General features: G+C 33.0%; 2 protein-coding genes across 2 annotated transcripts; both read right to left on the bottom strand.

The window, feature by feature from the left end:
- Window positions 1-2,190: 2,190 nt before the first annotated feature.
- Window positions 2,191-5,752, bottom strand: LOC25502198 (GDSL esterase/lipase At4g10955). Its single transcript, XM_013591756.3, has 3 exons — window positions 5,591-5,752; window positions 4,358-4,457; window positions 2,191-3,423 (listed from the first exon to the last, which is right to left on the bottom strand). The coding sequence occupies exons 2-3, from the start codon at window positions 4,417-4,419 to the stop codon at window positions 2,451-2,453; spliced, it is 1,035 nt and encodes a 344-aa protein (XP_013447210.1). The 5' UTR covers window positions 4,420-4,457; window positions 5,591-5,752; the 3' UTR covers window positions 2,191-2,450.
- Window positions 5,753-8,519: 2,767 nt separating this feature from the next.
- Window positions 8,520-16,332, bottom strand: LOC25502197 (dynamin-related protein 5A). Its single transcript, XM_013591755.2, has 15 exons — window positions 15,866-16,332; window positions 15,687-15,794; window positions 15,261-15,362; window positions 15,037-15,087; window positions 14,862-14,923; window positions 13,877-13,967; window positions 13,558-13,622; window positions 12,004-12,198; window positions 11,783-11,902; window positions 11,465-11,535; window positions 11,138-11,363; window positions 10,710-10,760; window positions 9,265-9,493; window positions 8,991-9,130; window positions 8,520-8,838 (listed from the first exon to the last, which is right to left on the bottom strand). The coding sequence occupies exons 1-15, from the start codon at window positions 16,056-16,058 to the stop codon at window positions 8,710-8,712; spliced, it is 1,833 nt and encodes a 610-aa protein (XP_013447209.1). The 5' UTR covers window positions 16,059-16,332; the 3' UTR covers window positions 8,520-8,709.
- Between the last annotated feature and the right edge of the window lie 2,214 nt (window positions 16,333-18,546).

Raw genomic sequence — 18,546 nt, 5'->3', positions numbered from 1 at the left:
TGTGTGTGAATGAATGAGTAGGAGAGTGGGGACACAACACAAAGACAAAGGAGGAATTGGTGATTATTTAGGTTGCTTTATTTATCGATACAAGTTAAAGGGATTAAGTAAAAGGGAGTGGGTGATTGATGATGAGTGTGAAGAGAAGATGGAACTCGAAGCATGATTGCTTTTTTTAAGCTTTTTGTGAGCTAGCTAGTTAATTTAATTGTAGGTTAAGCAAAGTTCGATGCCGATGCCCCATATACTACTCTTTTTTATTCATTCCTACAACAAGCTCCTTCCCTTCCTTATGTTATGCCGAACTTATTTATATTTAAAGTTTGTCGAACACTAAAATATAAAAGTACCTCTTTGAATCTAAATTCTCCCATTTTGAAAGTGACACTAATTGACAAAATCATCCACTTTTTGCATATGAGGTTTGAATATGGGAATCAAATCAGGTCATTTAAGATAGAGGGGGCCAACTGGAATAGGTATGGGGCAGGCGTATATGTAGGGGAGTTGATTGGTATTGTGTTTGTGTGTGTGGCAGTATCTATTTATGTCAACAAGTATCCTTTTCTATCGGTGATGATGACAATGCCATCTTCAGTCATATGTATACATCATTAGTTCATTTTTATTTATGCACACATAAAAACAAAAACTTCAATCATATATACAAACAACATGAAATAGTACATCTTCCTGCTCATGAAATGGCCTCACAACTAGTTTGCCACTATTTTGATGGGGAAAAAAATGGTCTTCACGTCTCTAAAACTTTAGTAATTGAGCTCAAAGAAATAAGAGTTTTTTGCTCAACACTACACTTTTCATTCATTTTTTTATTGATTTTTTAAAGTTGAGGCAAATAGATTATGAAATTAAATCTTTATTGGTGTAGACTTAAATTACGAAAAGAAAATCGAATCGATTTTTTTATAATATAGGAAAACAAATTGGCAAGCCAAGCTCAGAGCTACAAACACCTCACGAGAGTTTGAATAAAGCAACAATCTCTTGGAGGTGAGTTTGAATGACACAACTCGAGTGGAATTAGAGTTAACCATATCAATAGCAACTTTGCAATCTATCTCAAACTTCGCCTAAATAAGGTTTAAATCTAGAGCAAACTTGAGGTTTGTTTGGATTGACTTATCTAAACTTATCTACTGGCATAAGTTTTGTCGGACTGTTTGGGAGAACTCAAGACAAGTATCATAAGCTTTTTTAAACTTATTTCCATAAATTTGATAATTTAGCTTATAAAAATAACTTAAAGCATATAAAAAAAAAAAAAAAAAACGTTTTTTTTTTTTTTGCTATAAAAAGAGCTTATGCAAGCTTATACATAAATTGTTTATCCAAACAGATCCTTGATGCCCAACTAATGCACCCATATTTCAATTCATTAGAAATTATCAAGTCATTAGAAATTCTCCTCCAATACCTTTTTTGAGTTCCTTCATATTAGATGTATTTTGATTTTATAAAGAAAAATAATATCCATTTAATTCAAATTAATTTTATTTTCAACATATGTTAGTAATTCAAGTAATATGTTTTGATTATTTTTAAAAAATACTTAATTTTTATGTTATTCTCTCTCACACTTAAGAGCCTCAATTTAAAATTCGCTTTAAACCTACAACTTATCCCGAGTGTAGGTTAACTAGTTTTTTTTTTTTTTTGGTGGTGGTCGGGGTTTGAATCCGAACCTTGCATATTTTTATTCGTTGTCCAAACCAACTGAGCTAAGCTCACGAGGACAGTATAGGTTAACTAGCTCATTCTACTAAATCCAACTCAACCTTATAAGTAAAACAAAGGAGTTTTAATCGCAAGTGAGAGTTGATTACAGTCCCAAGTGAACTTAACGGATATTGATTTCGAAGCTAAGAAAGATATAATACCAACTTGCATACATATGCCTTTATAAAGAAAATAAATTATATCGCTTTGAAGTTTCATTTTCTCATGTTTGTCACTTTTAATAGTTGCGTTAATTGATTCATTTTACTATGAATGAGTAAAAGTCCACTGAAGTCCTTCGCTTGAACTTGAGAATGCCCACCCCTCTAGCCTCTTGTGGTAAGGATTTCCCGGAATATGAAAATGATTTGATGGTTAGAGTGTTGGAGCCGAGGAGTGAAGTGTTGAGGAGGCGAAGGTTCAATCTCCGCCCCCACCATAATAACAATATTCCATAAGAAAAAACAATTGTCAAATTTCTGAAAAAAGAACTTTATACAACATTTGAAGTATCAAGTAAAATCAAATAATTAAGCTAGTTCAAAGACTTGATACTGTTTTGCCCCAGACACCTATCTTCTATAAACTTGCAGAACAGAATGACAAAAGAAAACTGCCCTGCTTAGTTTAAATGAGTCTTGTCAGTCTTCACACGAAAACTAGAATCAGAAATCCCCAATAAATTACAATAGTAATAGTAATTACAAGAACTATTTGTAATTGTAGAGCTTGTATTCGAGGCGCAAGTCAGGTTGCCACCACTGATGAATCCCATGAGCTTCTTTGAAATCAGATGCAGGAGAAACATTAACTGTCACAGAAGCTGAAGGAATGAGGTGCAACGGTTCAGATTCCTTCCCAAACGCACCCATCAATAGGCCACCAAGTGAGTTTTGAGTTGCTAACCTTTCGATTACTCCGGCGCCAATGTCCTCCATTTTTCTCCTGTGTTCGAAGTATCCAATATACTCTGAACATATATGGTCAGATGGATTCACAAACAAACACGGGACCCATGCAGACAAAGCGGTAAATGGATCGATGATTAAATCCTTAGGTTGCTGCTTGGCTTTCATAGCTAAGGTGAGTCCAGCTGTTATCACGCTGCCAGCGAATCGAATCCCGTGTTTTACTCTTTCATCCTTAATCTTCTCGAGTGGAGCAGATACAAATGGAGGGTTGAAAAGAAAAGATTCAATAAAATTGCCATTCTTGGCCATGGTTTTCCCGGTAAGCAATGCCATTGCTGAGCCTAGGGAGTGTCCAGCTAACCAAACATTTGAATCACCGACGGTTGCTACCGTGTTTCGAACAGCTTGAATAGCTATGTTAGAGCGTGAAGTTTGATGAAGACCCTGTCGAATAAAATGGATATCTAACTCAACATCACGTGAAACTGAGTGTGCTTTGGTTAGAGTTCCTCGAAAGGCAATCACATAACGTGGACTTCGATATAAAGTATCATTAGATTGTGATGATGGAGGCTTGAACTCATAGATTGCACCAAAGATTGAAGAATCAACATCATCTACAAGTGGACGAAGCAACTGAAAATGGAAAAATGTCCACCAAGGCGGCGCGAGAGCATCCGAACCTTCACGATTTTCTTGCCGGTCCCTTTCTAGAATGTAAACAGCTTGGACCAAACAAGCAGCAACCGACATTCGATGATATGGATTATCCCTGAATCAAACAATATAATGGGAAAAAGATATAATATATATATATGATGGAAAAATGTGGAAAACAAGATAAATTCTTTACAATGACATTGGGCACTGTTAAAGAGTCAAACATTGGACAAAAGATGGCCTGGACATGTGTTTATAAGTGGGGGCAATCCTCACCCCACAAGCCGGTTTTGTGAGGTTGTGGTAGGCCTAACCACGATTTCTAAGATGGCATCAGAACCTCCTCAAAGATCCGTTGGGCCGCCTGCTACCTAATTTCCGCTATTAGGCCACCCACTATTTATGTCCACGAACCAAGTCCAATAGTGTTGCTCGTGAGGGGGTGTGTTAAATGTGTTTATATAAGTGTAGGCAATCTTCACCTCACAAGTTGAGGGGGTGCGTTATATGTGTTTATATAAGTGTGGGCAATCTTCACCTCACAAGTTGATTTTGGTACAAAATGTCACAGGTTCAAATCTTGTCATCCCTATCCCTAACTAGTTCAATGCGACCGATTTGAATTGGACACTATTTGGCTTAGGAAATCACTTATAATAGGTGGAGAAAAACACAGCAATCCTCGTATACAACTATTGGGATTCAAAATGTCCTACAGACCTGAAGTTTTTAATAAACAGAATACTTTGTAAAGCATTTAAATGTAGAGAAGAAAATAGGTCTTGAAGTACATACATTTCTCAATATACCGATGTGAACACAAGACTGTGCACATGATGTCGATATTAGTTTCATTGTTATGTACAATGAAGATAACCAATACTAATAACAACAGTTATAAGACGAGGTGGAGAAGAAATAATATAATTGAATTACACCCTTTTCAAAAAAATATAATTGAAGTACACAAGACATAGAGAAAATAATTGTTATCCAAGTACAATAATAAAGAGCAAATTTCAAAAAGATTTATTAGAAAATCTTACCATAAAACATAAGTCAAATGCAAGGGTCCTGAGAGGTCAAAACTTTCCCTCTCAGAAGCCATGACAGTCTATTCACCCTCCTCGCCTTTCTTATCAGTAACTTCAGAGATTGTAAAAAAATTCAAAAAGGAAATAGAAAACAGATCAGTACTCAGCCAAAAGGATTCTCAGCATGTCTATGCATAGATGGACTATGAAATTTACCCCTAAACAAGATAAACTGATTCATGTGACAGAAAGACAAAAAAAAAAAAAAGGCGCTTCAGACCATTTTGGTTAACAACATATGTAAAAAACAGAACAACCATTACCCTGTCTGGAGTTGAGATCCTCTCCATTTATAAAAATAAATATTGTCATTAAGAAAGAGATAGACAAAAAAAAAAAAGGTGGTGGGTTCTATTATTAAATGGGTCCTACCATCGTTAATTATTTTCATGATTTTTTTGTGTTTTTATCTTTCAAAGGGAAAAAATGAAGAAGAGTTTAAATGAAAAGAATCTTAACTATGCATCAAACCCGCAGCATGTTTGACAATTCAAGCTCTGTTAAATTAATCAAGTAAATGAAGGGGGAAAAAAAAAACTTAACCCCATAAGCTAAATTTCTGGCATTAATCCTTATTTACTACAAATACAAGAATCATAAACCCAAACAAACATAATGTGCAAGTTCCATAACAGAATGCTCAGCAATATTCACACGGCTGCAAGAAAAACCCACAAGGAATAACTAAGAGAGATCTGAATCTCACTAACATCAAGTAAAATATCTAGACACGACACTAAAATAAAAATAGAAACATTTTATTTTTTTGAGAAAAGATAAAAACAAGTTTTATTTAATTATGAATTTGATTTTTAAGGTGTCAGATTCTGGAACACATTTCGGTCAACAGCAACAAAAGATTATAAAGCACATTTGATTTGATTTGATCGTATATTGAAAGGAAATAATTAAATTTGACCGGGAAATCGTCGAATCAACGACGATATAAAAAATGTAATATTCATAGAATATTCTAAGAGTTGTTATTATTAATATGTTAATGAAAATAGCGAAAGGCGTACAGCTATCATACGAAATTCTAGAAATGATGTAATAAAAATATGATAAATGAAACTGAAATGTAAGATTTGAATCGCATTTGCATAAGCATGAGAAAAAAAGAAATGATGATAGAAGAAAGTTGAAGGTGAATGAAAATGGAAGAAATGGAAAGGGGAATCTTACGTTAGAATCAGAGAGGGTGAAACCAAACAATAACGTTGTTAGATGTTTTGGATCTGAGAAGTTTGAGGAACAACGTCGTATGATCCGGTACTTATCTTTGAAATATGCCACCCGACCACACCATATCACTTTTTTAGTTGCTTGTATCATTTCCTAAGTATAGGTTGTTTTCTTAAACAAAATAGTCTAATATATTTCTTACTATCTTTTTAAATTCAGCAGTGATATTTTAACAACTTATTTTAGACAATTTATGTGACAACTTCTTTTTTCTCTCTTTTTAATGGTAAAAAACAATCGAGAGAGAAAAAAGAAGAGAGAAAATAAGAGTATAATGTGAGTATGAGAGAGAAAATTGTCAAAAGATTGTCCCAAAGTAGTTGTACAAATATCATTTCTCTTTTAAATTTATTTATTGACAAATACGCTGAAAAATTTGAATGTATTGGTATATCAACTCTTTGACTTAATAGTTAAATGAGTTATTTTAAAAAAATAACTTTTTTTTATCATTTATAATTATAATAATTAAATTTTATTTATCAAAACTGTCTTTGAATGAAATTTAATTTTATTATTCATAATAGTGAATACTGATTATTTTTACCATAAAATGTAAAATAATTAATATAATTATTTTTTGGGAAATTAGTATGATTATTATAACAATGAAATTATGTTTTTTATGAAATGATATTTTCTAAAATATAAAAGTAAAAATATATATCTTCATTTCATAAAAAATAAACGTTAGTTTATTAATTTAAAAAACAATTATACCGATATAATTTCAATTTCAAAATAATAAGATTAGAATTAGAAGTGTCCCCATACTTAGCTCAATTGATAAGGAAGATACATAATATATGCATGGTTTGGAGTTTAAACTTCAAAACTCACTTCTCTATATATAAAATGTGTGAGTTTCAGCCGCTAGACAACTTGAAAAAGAGATAAAAATTAAGCACGTCTCCGAATAAGAGAAGACCTGCCTTAAAAAAGAACATACAAAATGATTTTTGAAAAGTATTAATCCATAAAATATACTAGTAATACCATTTTCTTTTGGTAAAATACAAAACAACTTCTTGACCAAAAATAAAATACAAAACAACATAAAAAATAGTAAATAACTTAGAGAATTTAAGGAGGCGAATTAACGATATATTACTAAAATAACGGACTGGGTAGTATTTTTTTTTTGACAAAAACAAAGGATATTCATTCATTCAAATCGATAGAATACATCAGTGACAATAACATGATCAATATCGCTAAAAACGTATAGGGTGAATCTGCGAACAAACTCACAACACCCAAGTTAATAGCATACGATGTCAAAATGCCTACAAATAATATGATGAAATCTAAATCACCAGAATACCCATGCTTCTGGATCTGCAACATTGACGCCCAAATCATTGATTGAATTTGTGATTGTCTGAAGCTGATCTTTCAATACGAACCAAACGGACCGCGTAGTATTATAAATGGTTCAAACTTTTCATGATATTTAAAAAAATTCTTATCCCTCTTTACTTGCTTCTACTTCGATCTATCGAATTTCGGATTATATTATACACTAAATTTTTTGACCCGTGCTCCGCTCGGGTTTATTGTAAAGGGATTGACATACGAATAATAAAATGCAATATATAATAGGTAACAGTGAAAAAATAACACGTGATAATTCATAGTAGACAAAATAAAGCACTTCCTAAAATGTATGAAATATGAAAATATTATAAAAAAAATATTCGGTAATCCTATCAATAATTCAGGTATATATATAACCAAGTTTACAGGGAAATTAGAGTAGAAAAAAAGTATAAAATAGAAGGCATCAAACGTGATCATTGATATGCTCATAGTTTCTAAAACAAACGTGCATCATCAAATAAGTGTAAGAAAATATTTTCTTAAAAAAAAGAAAGAATTATGTACAATTAATGTGATGCATCAAATAAGTAAATGAAATTGATGTGATGCATTTTTTTAGATGAAATTTGTTAGGTTAAATAATTGCAAACTCTTAACAAAGTAAATGAGCAAAAAAAATTAGGTTAAATTGCTGCAGACGTAACAAAATTATAAATAAGGATTTCGAAAACGTAAAAAGAATGCAAAAACCCTCCGTTAACACTTTGACACAATTATGGTGTGTTTTAGCAGTACAATTTTGTTCCTTTGCTTTGTTATTATGTATGTCTCATTGTACTTTTAAATCAAACTAGTTAAATTGGAGTTGGATTTGGATTTGGAGATGAAGTTGGAAAAATTGTGTCAAAAATTATTTGGTCAAAGATAAATTATGTACAATTAAACTAGTTAAATCAATTAATGCAGTCAAAAAAATTGTATAAAAAATTATGCGGTCATAGATAAATTGTCAAAATTATGGTGTTTTAATTATACTTTCTTACACCTAATTTTCTCCTATACACTGCAGCACTAAACATTGTGGTCATAGATAAAATTGGAGTTGGGTTTGGATATGAAGTTGTAACTTGTAAGAGCCTGAGTTTGCCAGGGTAACGGTGTTAGTCAAATGAAACGGAAATAAATAGACAATGACAAAATTAGGGTGCATGTGAACTTCGTCGGGAAGATATTTTAGTAGTTACTGCCACATTAATTCTCAAGCTGCTTGGTTTTTAAAAATTATGAAGCAAAAGCAGGGGTGAATTCTCAAACGAACCCGTCCTTACAGCTCCATAAAAAGTTAAGAAAAAACTGAAGTTAGTAGAAATTCAAAGCATCTTTGAAGCAATCGCCTGCAGAAACTTTATACGAGACCTTTTCTTTTTTAAGTTTATACTAGACGTTAGGTATAATCTCTGTTCTGTTCGCAACTAGTATCATATTGGAAACAGAAAAAAAAAAAAAAAAAAAAATCAGGCAGTAGGTATTCTGAAAAATGAAAGATATGTATAAGGGGTAAAAATCACTCAATCATCTCACTCAAAAAATCATTCTTTTCTTCTTTCAAAATCACAGACATGTAGTAAAGATAGTTAAGATGACAATACATATATTAGTTCTAGATACTTGCAGTCTGAAGAATGAAAATTAAATGGTGATACTACTGCCTCTAGTATAAACGTGATATGTATACGCATTTACTTAGACCAAGCAACTGCATCTATTTCAGCTTGGGCACTTCGGTACAACTCCAGTCTCTTTGCGAGGCCACTACGACGTTCCATAATTGCAGGATCCTCATTCAGTAACGAGGACAAACGCTTTGTCTGCAAAGAGTATATACAGGCAGACAACGCTCAATTTATTTAACTTTAAAAACTAAATTAAAAGCAGCTCAATAATTGTTTGCTTTTAAGCAAGTTTTTTGAATAAATGAAAAGTATAATCAGGAAACTTGGAGAGGCAAATTTATTCTCACCTCCATTTTTCCTAGCTCAATGAAAAATTGATCAAGTAGGCTTCGTTTTGCCTCCCGTACTTGACAATAAACAATGGATTTCGGAATTGAATGCCGCAGAGTAGCGCAGACCATATTGACATATGACAAAATTGTTGTTCCTGAATACGCAGAGTGAGATTGATCGGTCAGTTTTAAGTTCCATTTAACATTGACAGAGGACATACTATATTTAACTACGAGAGCAACCATATACTATCCGATCAAGTTTGAGACTACGTTTAATAAGACATACCAATTCGCCTTAGATAAGAATCATTATATCTATCAAAAATTGAATGAGTGGGGTTGCCACCCTTGTCAACGTCTTGAGGAAGCTTCCGAAAGAAATCAACCGTCAGATAGCCAGATTCCATATCAACCAGTTGTAGTGTTGCCCTTTTGCTTTCATCTCTCATTCTATCTAACGAATCAATAGCTGCTGCCCCAACCTCAGCCCGTAGACCAGGGTATTGCTTCAAATCCTGAGAATAAACAAAGCCAATGGCATAGCATTAATGAGAAAATTGCGAGTAAATGAAAACCAGGAAAATTCCAACTGTATTAATTTAATCATGAATAATTATTACAAAAAGGGCAAGTAAACCTGTGCAGAAGAACTGCAAGAAAGTAGCAATGAAACAGACCAGAGAGGCCCCCAATGCCCATAGATACATTGGCATTCTCAATGCCCATAGCATTACAAAAAGATAACCTACATTGCTATTTCAGTTACATAATTATTTTTTATACTTGAACTCGATAATGAACAGATTTAGGCCCTGTTTGGATAAACAGCTTATGTCACAACTGCTTATTACGATAAGCACTTATGTATAAGCTTACATATGCTATTTCTATAGCAAAAGATAAAATGCAGTTAAATTGTTTTTGGATATGATATAAGTTGTTTTCATAAGCTATCTTAGAGAACTAATGACAATAAGCTTATGAAAAATATCATAAGCTGTTTCCATATGTTCTCCCGAACAGTCTCATAAAACTTATGACAGTAAATAAGCTCAATTCATACAGGCCCTTATGATGTAACAAACTACAATTATCATTGTTTAGTCAAATGGACTTTTCACAAGTACAGGTTATACGATAATTCCATAAACAGAAAATAGAAGTAAATATATGAAGGGGTTAAATTTGTTTTTACTCCCATCTAAGTATACTAACTTTCAGTTTTCGTCCCTCCAAAATTCTCCTTTGATTTTTGGTCCTCTAAATTTTCTGGTTTCAATTTCAGTTCCTGTTTTTTTACAAAAGTTCACGTTTTGTGTTCCAAACGACTATTTTTGATGACATATCATTGATAAGACCTTAAAAAAAATCGTTTGGAACACAAAACATGAACTTTTGTAAAAAAAAAACAGGAACTGAAATTGAAAACAGAAAATTTATAGGGACAAAAAATCGAAGAAAACCCTTTATCTCAAACACTTCTAGAATTCTCAAAGCAAATACAGAGGGATAGTTAGAACAAATATCTTAATACTCAACCAAAGAAAACCCAAAAGCTTTGCACATTTCAACTTTTAAAATTGAAGCCATTCAAATGCTGTTTCAAAATGAACATTGTCACAAGAATGCCCCGGCGAAATAAGAGCAACAGAAATTATACAATTTATTTAGAATAAATATAGCAGCAAGAAATAAAACAGGAACATAAAATGAGAAGTCCCAGGAACAAACCAGAGTCTCACTAACAGCTTTGTGAACCAGGTCCTTTAATAGTGAATGAACCTGGAAGAATTCAATCCAAAACAAGACTTCAATGAGTATGAACAAAGAGATCAGCAAAAGATTAAAGCTGAATGCTTAGGTAGATTAACTAAGACCAAAACACATAATACATAAAAAGTATCCAATTAGAAAAATCACTAATTTACAGCTTTTAGACAAGGTTGATGTTCAGGATAAAGTTTATTTTTTCCCTTACAAATTCCTTGCTAAATAAACTAAGTAATCACCTCAGAAATATAAGAAACATGGGTTCTCTTTAATCAAGTATTTTATTTCAACACATTCTTTATGGCACACCACCACTACCAAATAAGTTCTCAAAAAAACTGGGTACAAAATTTCAATTGCTATTGAAAATTCTCTTGTGAAAAACATACCGCATCAACAGCTGCCTCGGCAGGGCCCCTGATAGTAACTAGAGTGGATTCAATGAGACGACGGTATCCTTGCTCTGGAGCAATAAGATGAGGTTGGTACCCATCAGCTTCTGTAATAAGTTTCCTTATATTTTCCATTGAAAGCTGTTTGTCAAACTGCAACCTTTTCAGAGCAGCAGGGAGCTGGTTGTCAAAGACATTATAAATTTTATCACCTCCAGGTCGCCTGTAGGAGATTGACACATAAAAATAAGGAAATACAGCACGAAAAAACAATTGAATTGCACAGTAAATAGTTAATTTCAATCAGAAAAGTATAACACATACACGCCATCCAGATGGTCTTTGAATATTTGATCAAATGAGCGACATATTTCCATGATTGCATATAACTTGCCCTGCATGTGATGGCCAATCAGTCATTAAACAACATGAATACACTAAATAAGGATCCCTGAAAATGGAGTGTCATATTATCCAATCATCACCGCATCAATATTTAAGTTCATCAAAATAAATGGATATTATGTGGGATGAATGCTCGTATAAACACACCCAATGACAAAAGTCTGGAGGGAAAGACAAGGTAAACAATGGTTCTGGAACAGAGAATTTAAACTGGCTAGAAAATAAGAGCAAACTTACCCCAGCATCAGCTGCAACAGGCTTTCCCAGACGACTCAGTTCGGTTTCAATTTCATTTATTGTTTTGCTAATCAGAGACTGAATGCCTGGAATCTTGGACTTGATTACTGTCTCCAAATGCTGATATAAAAATCAATGACTTTAGTTGTTGGAAGCTACTAAAACAGATTTACATAAAAATGAAAACCTAATATTTCAGCAAATGATTGTTTTTTATGTACCTTTGAGAGCATCTTCGCCAGATGCTCAGATCCCATTCTGTTAGCTAGATGTTTATATTCAGGAGTACTGTTAAAGTATTCACGTTCTCTACGCCTTGCAGCAATCATGTCAACATTCTTGTTTATGTCTGCTTGTGATCTGTTCACAACACCAATCCAAGGGAACTTTAACCTATATGCTCTCCCTTCCAACATCTGAGCAAGCAAAAGTATATATCATGGATCAGTACAGAATCAAGTATTTACTTTTATAGCTTCCTAGAATAAAACAACTGATCATAATTCAGGGTTATGCTATAAACTCAAGAGGGGATGAGCAAGGACTAATCGTTGAGGCAGAAAGACACTTTAACACGAGAAATTTCAAGCTTTATGAACAATTCATCCAACTCCTTAGTTCTTATAAATATGAAACTATGTCTAGATTCCATACTTAACAAGTGATTCTCATAGAGAATAAATAAGAATACAGGTCAACTGAAATCAGGCCCATATCGTTGATATGGAAGGCTAACAGTTAATTTTGACAATTGATACTCTATCCATTTCTAAACTTTTGATGTTTATCATTAGTTGTATTACATATTTCCAAGTACCCCTCCAATTGAGGGTATAGTTGGAAAACAACATTAATAAACATTTAGATTCTAAAACATCAATGTAGTTATGAAACAAAGAAAAGGCTATAACATCAATAGTTATTGAACGATGGGAATAAATAGTATTATTGCCTGTCTTTTCAGTATCCATGTAAAAAAGCCCAGTCTTAAGAAATGAGGAAACTAATAGAGTATGTAGTGTATTTCATTACTTACAAAGAATGAGTATTTGTAAGGTTATATACACATATGGTCTTAGAGGCCTAATATCTAGAACTAACATTTTCCCTCAAGCCGTAGGATATGGATTATATGCACCAAATAAACTCAATCCAGAGCATTTGAGAGACTTAGTGAGAATATAAGCTAGTTGTTAATTGGAATTAATATAACTAGTGACAATACAACCAGATCAAATATTTTCCTTGATGAAATGACAATTCACTTCAATATGATTGGTCTTCTCATGAAAAACCAGATTTGAAGCAAGGTGAAAGAGCAACTAATAATTATCAAAAAGCAACTTCATTCGAGAGACCTCTGTAAATTTCTACTCATCAATTAGCTGCTTGATCCAGATAAGCTCATTAGTCATAGGTGACCAATGCCATAGAATGATACCCAACCTCAGCACCAAGTCTACCAATGAGCCTGACTTGGTGGAGGTGGATGAACATGTAAAATTGTATGTATTATATTTTACTACTTGCAAAGAATGAGTGTTTGCAAGGTTATATACATATACATAAATGGGATTATGGACCCAATATTCTAACTCTTAAGTTGCAGAGTTCACAGATAATAAGAGTAATAATAACAACAACAACAGCAGCAATAATAATAATTTTAGACATATGCAAGATCTTCGACCCCTTTTTCGTTGTTTTGACCTTGTAACGAACTATAACCATGTTCGTATGCAATTATATTAAAATAAAAAAATTATTGGACTTACATCAACAGCATCGGTACCCTTGTCCATTAGATCAATCTTTGTCAAAACTCCAATGGTTCTTTCGCCTAAAAGTTGAAACAAATAAACCAATGATTAGAAGACCATCGAACTATTTACTTTATGTTGCCCAATTCAGTCAGCTTGTTCTCCAAAAATCAACAGTGTAAAAAGTTAGAATAATGGTTAAATCTGCAGTGTAAATATACAACATATTGAAATATTGAATTGTTGATTCTCAACAAACCATAAAAAGATTCGTTAAATGCATTCAAAATAGGGAATGCTAAAAGCCAAAAGAAAAGGGAAATTTTGAAAGTACCGGTAGGATCCACTTCACGGGAAATTTTAATTGCGTCAGATGTTGCAATATCTTGATTAGCCGGTGAAATAGCCAAAATTATACAGTTCGGCTGCAAAATAACATCAATTTCAGCATACTGCTTTCATACATGGGCCTAATTTTTACACAAATATTATACCAAGAACTTGCCACAGTTTTTGAAATTAATGGTGTCCACACATCATACAAGGTAAGCACGTCAAGGTTTTTGCACATCAGAGAACTTTGCGAGATAAACTTTCTAGAATGGTTGTTAAGAGTGTGATCAAGATTGTGATATCATAAGATCTCACGTGTTTTAATCCCTCCACCCATGAAAATCGTTGAAGAGACCGGAGCGGTAAGCGCGCAGAGGAAAATCGTTGAATCGTGGGGCAGCGTTTTCTCTAGTGTTGGTTTCCCAAGTTGAACCGTTTTGGACCCAAACAACTCGCACCTTTACAACCCGGTTTCGCATGTTTTTTGACTCGAAAATTGATCCGTTTTTCCATTGCATAAAGGGATACACTGAACTTGGGCTTTTTTTATGGGACTCGGTGGGTTTTTTACTTGAATATAGGGACTCGGTGGATTTTAGTTGAGAAATTACTTCCAAACTTGGGAACTTCTTAATCTATGCAATTATCATTCGGTGGTAGGAATTAATAAAAAAAATTCTCTTATATGTTTGGGTCAAACTCTCATCTTTATGATTAAATCAATAATAGAAGTTATGTTTTTACAGGATGATTATGTCAAGGTTATTTTTCTCAGTTATTTATTTCTACAATTTTGTCTATTTGTGGGACCTTACACTCCGTGTTACAATCCTACAATTCAAACGATCTTATACTCCATTTTTTTCTTAGTTATTTATTTTTAAAAATTAAACAATACAAGTTGATCCTTCCTTCAAAAAAAAAAAAGTTGATCCTGAAAATATTTTATTTCCTATTAAAAGCTTTAGTACTTGAATGAACATTACCTTCTCAATGTAGGAGCGAACCATATTCTCAATGTCATGCACAATACTCTCAGGTTGCCCATCTGCAGTTATGCAAAAATATCTATGAGCATCTCGTACATCATTACAAAAATAAAATTCACACTAAATAGCCTTAAAACCGTGTACTAGAAAGACATGTCAATAGATTGCATACCTACAGCGACCTTCGTAAGCCCAGGAAGATCGATGAGTGTCAAGTTAACAACTGCAGGAGTCACAAAAGGTCACCCGTAATTCAACACTTGAATAAAATGAGCAAACAAATAGACCACAAGATGATGCTTCTATACTTAAGCATTGTTACCGACAGATCTACATATTATATATAGAAATAAGGGATGCAGTACAACAATAGATAAAAAAAAGATTCAAACGAACCATTGGGAGAATATATGCTAAGATGAATAGGGACAGTTGATATTTGTTTGGATCGACCGGTTTCTCTATCCGTTTCATCTTGAATTTCCTTCCTCACCGCAGCTACACAATTAAACCATCATCATTACCATCCATAAATACATGGAAACATTTCAAAATCCGTCAAAGAGTCAAAAACATTTGAATCAGTAAAATCTAAATAGCACAATCATTTACTAAATAGCAATGAGAAAAAGAAGAAAAAAAAAACACAAAAATTCGTTAACAATCCTTTCATACATATATAGAAACATTTTGAAAATGGTCAAATAGAGTCAATAACATTCAAATCAGTAAAATCTTAACAAGGGACGCATACAACACAATGATTTTAACAACAATGAGAAGGAAAAAACAGGAAAATTAGAGTGACAAAAGAAAAGTTACCAAAATCGGTGAATCTTTTCCTCGGAAGGTGAAGAAACTCAGCATATTCTCTTGTTCCCTCGTCACTCTTGTGGAGCTGCAAAACAAGTGGTCTCCGAGTAACGATCCCTACAAAAACGCGTCAATTATGAACAAATTTCAAATCACAATTCACAATCACTGATTGTATCAATAAATACCTGATCCACGAGGTAAGAAATCTTTGCCGACAACACTCTCCAATACGGAGGATTTTCCAGAACTCTGGCCACCAACGACGGCGATAGCAGGAAGAGAATCCCAAAGAGTAGGGAGTGCACTAGATTCACCGTGGTCACCTAAGGCGGTGCAAGCTCTTTGAATTTTGTTGACTAATGAGATTAGGTTTTCCATTTTAGATCGGATCTAATAGTTTGAATGGTTCCGGTAAGAGTTATCGGCGCGATCTCGTGGATCAGATCGCCGGTGACGGTTACGGCGAGGAAGAGAAAGAGGAAGCTGTTGAAGGTGAAAGCGCGTTTGTTTGTTATGGAGGACTGGGAGTATGTGGACTTGGTTTTGAAATGAAATTGAAATTGAAAATAAAGGTTAAAGCAACCCACCCAACGGGATAGCTCCTATATGTGATTTCCTTACGCTAGATTTTCGATTACGTGCCCTTTCTTCAATTCCCTGAAACTCCTTTTTGAATTTTTTCGTAGAATGTAACTTTTTTTAGTAATTATAAAATTATAATTATACTAACATTTTTGTGATAATACCATTCTTTTGTTTTTTTATCAGAAAGTATAACAATCACTACACGTTAACCAGTTTTAATTCAATTTTGTTAATATAAATAATTATGATAAAAATGTTTAAAGATGATTTCACTCCATCATCTTTAGTAATAATTTTATTTTCCATTGTTTTCATTAGTTATTGGTAAGTTTTTTAAAAAATAGTGTAATAAGTAGTTTTTTGTTTTGTTTTGAAGGAGCTGTAATAAGTAGTTATTGGTAAGTTTTTATTATTTGATATTAGCAAAAAAAAGTTTTTATTATTTGATAAATATGAAAACTGTTTAGAAATTAGTTTAAAAAACTTATTTTGGTGTCTTGAAAAAAATTAACTAAATTCAAAAATGCAATTTATTTTTTGCACATAATGTTGATTGCTGATTTTTTTTTTTTTGGATCACAAGAGTCCAAGTTGAGGAGATCCAAGAGATCGTGAGGAGGGGAATGATAAATCTTGTGTTCTATGCAAAAGGAAATGTCTACCTTACCTAGAAAATAAACACAATTATTTCTTTCTCGGAGAGTCTGGGTATATATGTCACTCTTGATGGAGAAGATTTTAGGCTTAATTATACTTTTCATCTTCGCATTTTGACCAACTTACGAAAATGATCTTACCTCTTTTAAATCGAACAAAATCGTCCCTAAACTATATGTTTTTTTGCAGTTTTAGTCGTATTCTCATATTTCCAACTCCAGAAATGCACAAAAATGACAGTTTTAGTCCAACCACCTATACTCAACCATGAAATAAACAAGGAATAAAGTATGTGAGTACAAGAAATCTACTTTGTTCAGCACACAACTAAAAAAAAACCTAATTTCTAAGACATGTTTCAGGTATGTAATATGTCTCAGAAATTAGGTTAGTGTGCTGAATAAAGTAGATTCCTTGTACCCACATGCTTTATTCCTTGTTTATTTCATGGTTGAGCATATGTGGTTGGACTAAAACTGTCATTTTTGTGCGTTTATGGAGTTAGAAATAGGGAGATAGGACTAAAATTGCAAAATATATATAGTTTATGGACGATTTTGTTCGATTTAAAAGAGGTAGAACCATTTTCGTGAGTTGGTCAAAATGTGAGGACCAAAAGTGTAATTAAGCAAAGATTTTATGTCTTTGAATCAATGTAACAAATTTGAGAAATCTTTGAAATTTGATTATGGAGAATATCAACACGTTGAGGAGAGCTTCTAAAACAAATCACATGGGTCTGTTTGGATGGTAAAAGAAAGTTTAACGAAAGAAAGTGAAAAGAATGATTGTTATAGGAAAGAAAGTGAAAAGAAAGTGAGTGGAAAGTGTGATGATTTTTTAGTTGTTTGGTTTGAGTGATGGTAGAAGGAAAGAAAGATTTATATTTAATAAAATGACTAAAATATCCCTACAAGAAGGTGATATATACCTAATTTAAAGTTATAATTTTTTTTAAGGCTAGAGCTCACACAATTAAATTGTGGAGAAGTAGAGTGTCTGGGGTTCGAACCCCAGCCCCTGCATATAATATACAATATCTTTATCAACTGAGTTAAACTTACGGGGATTAACCGTGTGATTTTTTGTTCTGATAGAACATGACCATACAAATTTACTTTCGTTACTTTACATTTTAATTTTAATTTAATATACTTTAATGTCATGTTCAAAAGCATTTGCATTTATGGGCTTTTAAGTAATTTTGTTCAAAAGAGTGCTTTCTTTATTGGGAAATGCTAACCGGTGCGGTGCCCCCGGAGCACTGGTTAAGGATATGAAAAAGGAAATTATATAGTAGTTAATGTATTGAAATTGTGTAATTAATTTATAATAAAGTCAAAAACAATTTTCTTTTATGGTAATAATTCCCTTTTATGGTATGCTTAACACGTGCCCCAGAGACACCGGTTAGCGGGACCCTTTATTTTCGTTCTCAAAAGAGCATAAACAATTTTGGCGTGGGACCCAGCCATTGTTAACCCTTCCTTCCCTTTTTAAGATGGTTCCAAACTAAGAAAAGATTGGCAATCCCTCTACTTTCTATCCTTCTTCAATCTTTCCTACTACTTTCACCCAAAACAAACAAGCCCATAATGATAATTCAATTACTTGGCCAATAAAA

Source organism: Medicago truncatula, chromosome 8 (assembly GCF_003473485.1).
Source record: "Medicago truncatula cultivar Jemalong A17 chromosome 8, MtrunA17r5.0-ANR, whole genome shotgun sequence".
NCBI lineage: Eukaryota > Viridiplantae > Streptophyta > Magnoliopsida > Fabales > Fabaceae > Medicago > Medicago truncatula.
The sequence above is the reverse complement of the archived record's forward strand: the minus strand, read 5'-3'. Positions and strand labels throughout refer to the sequence as shown.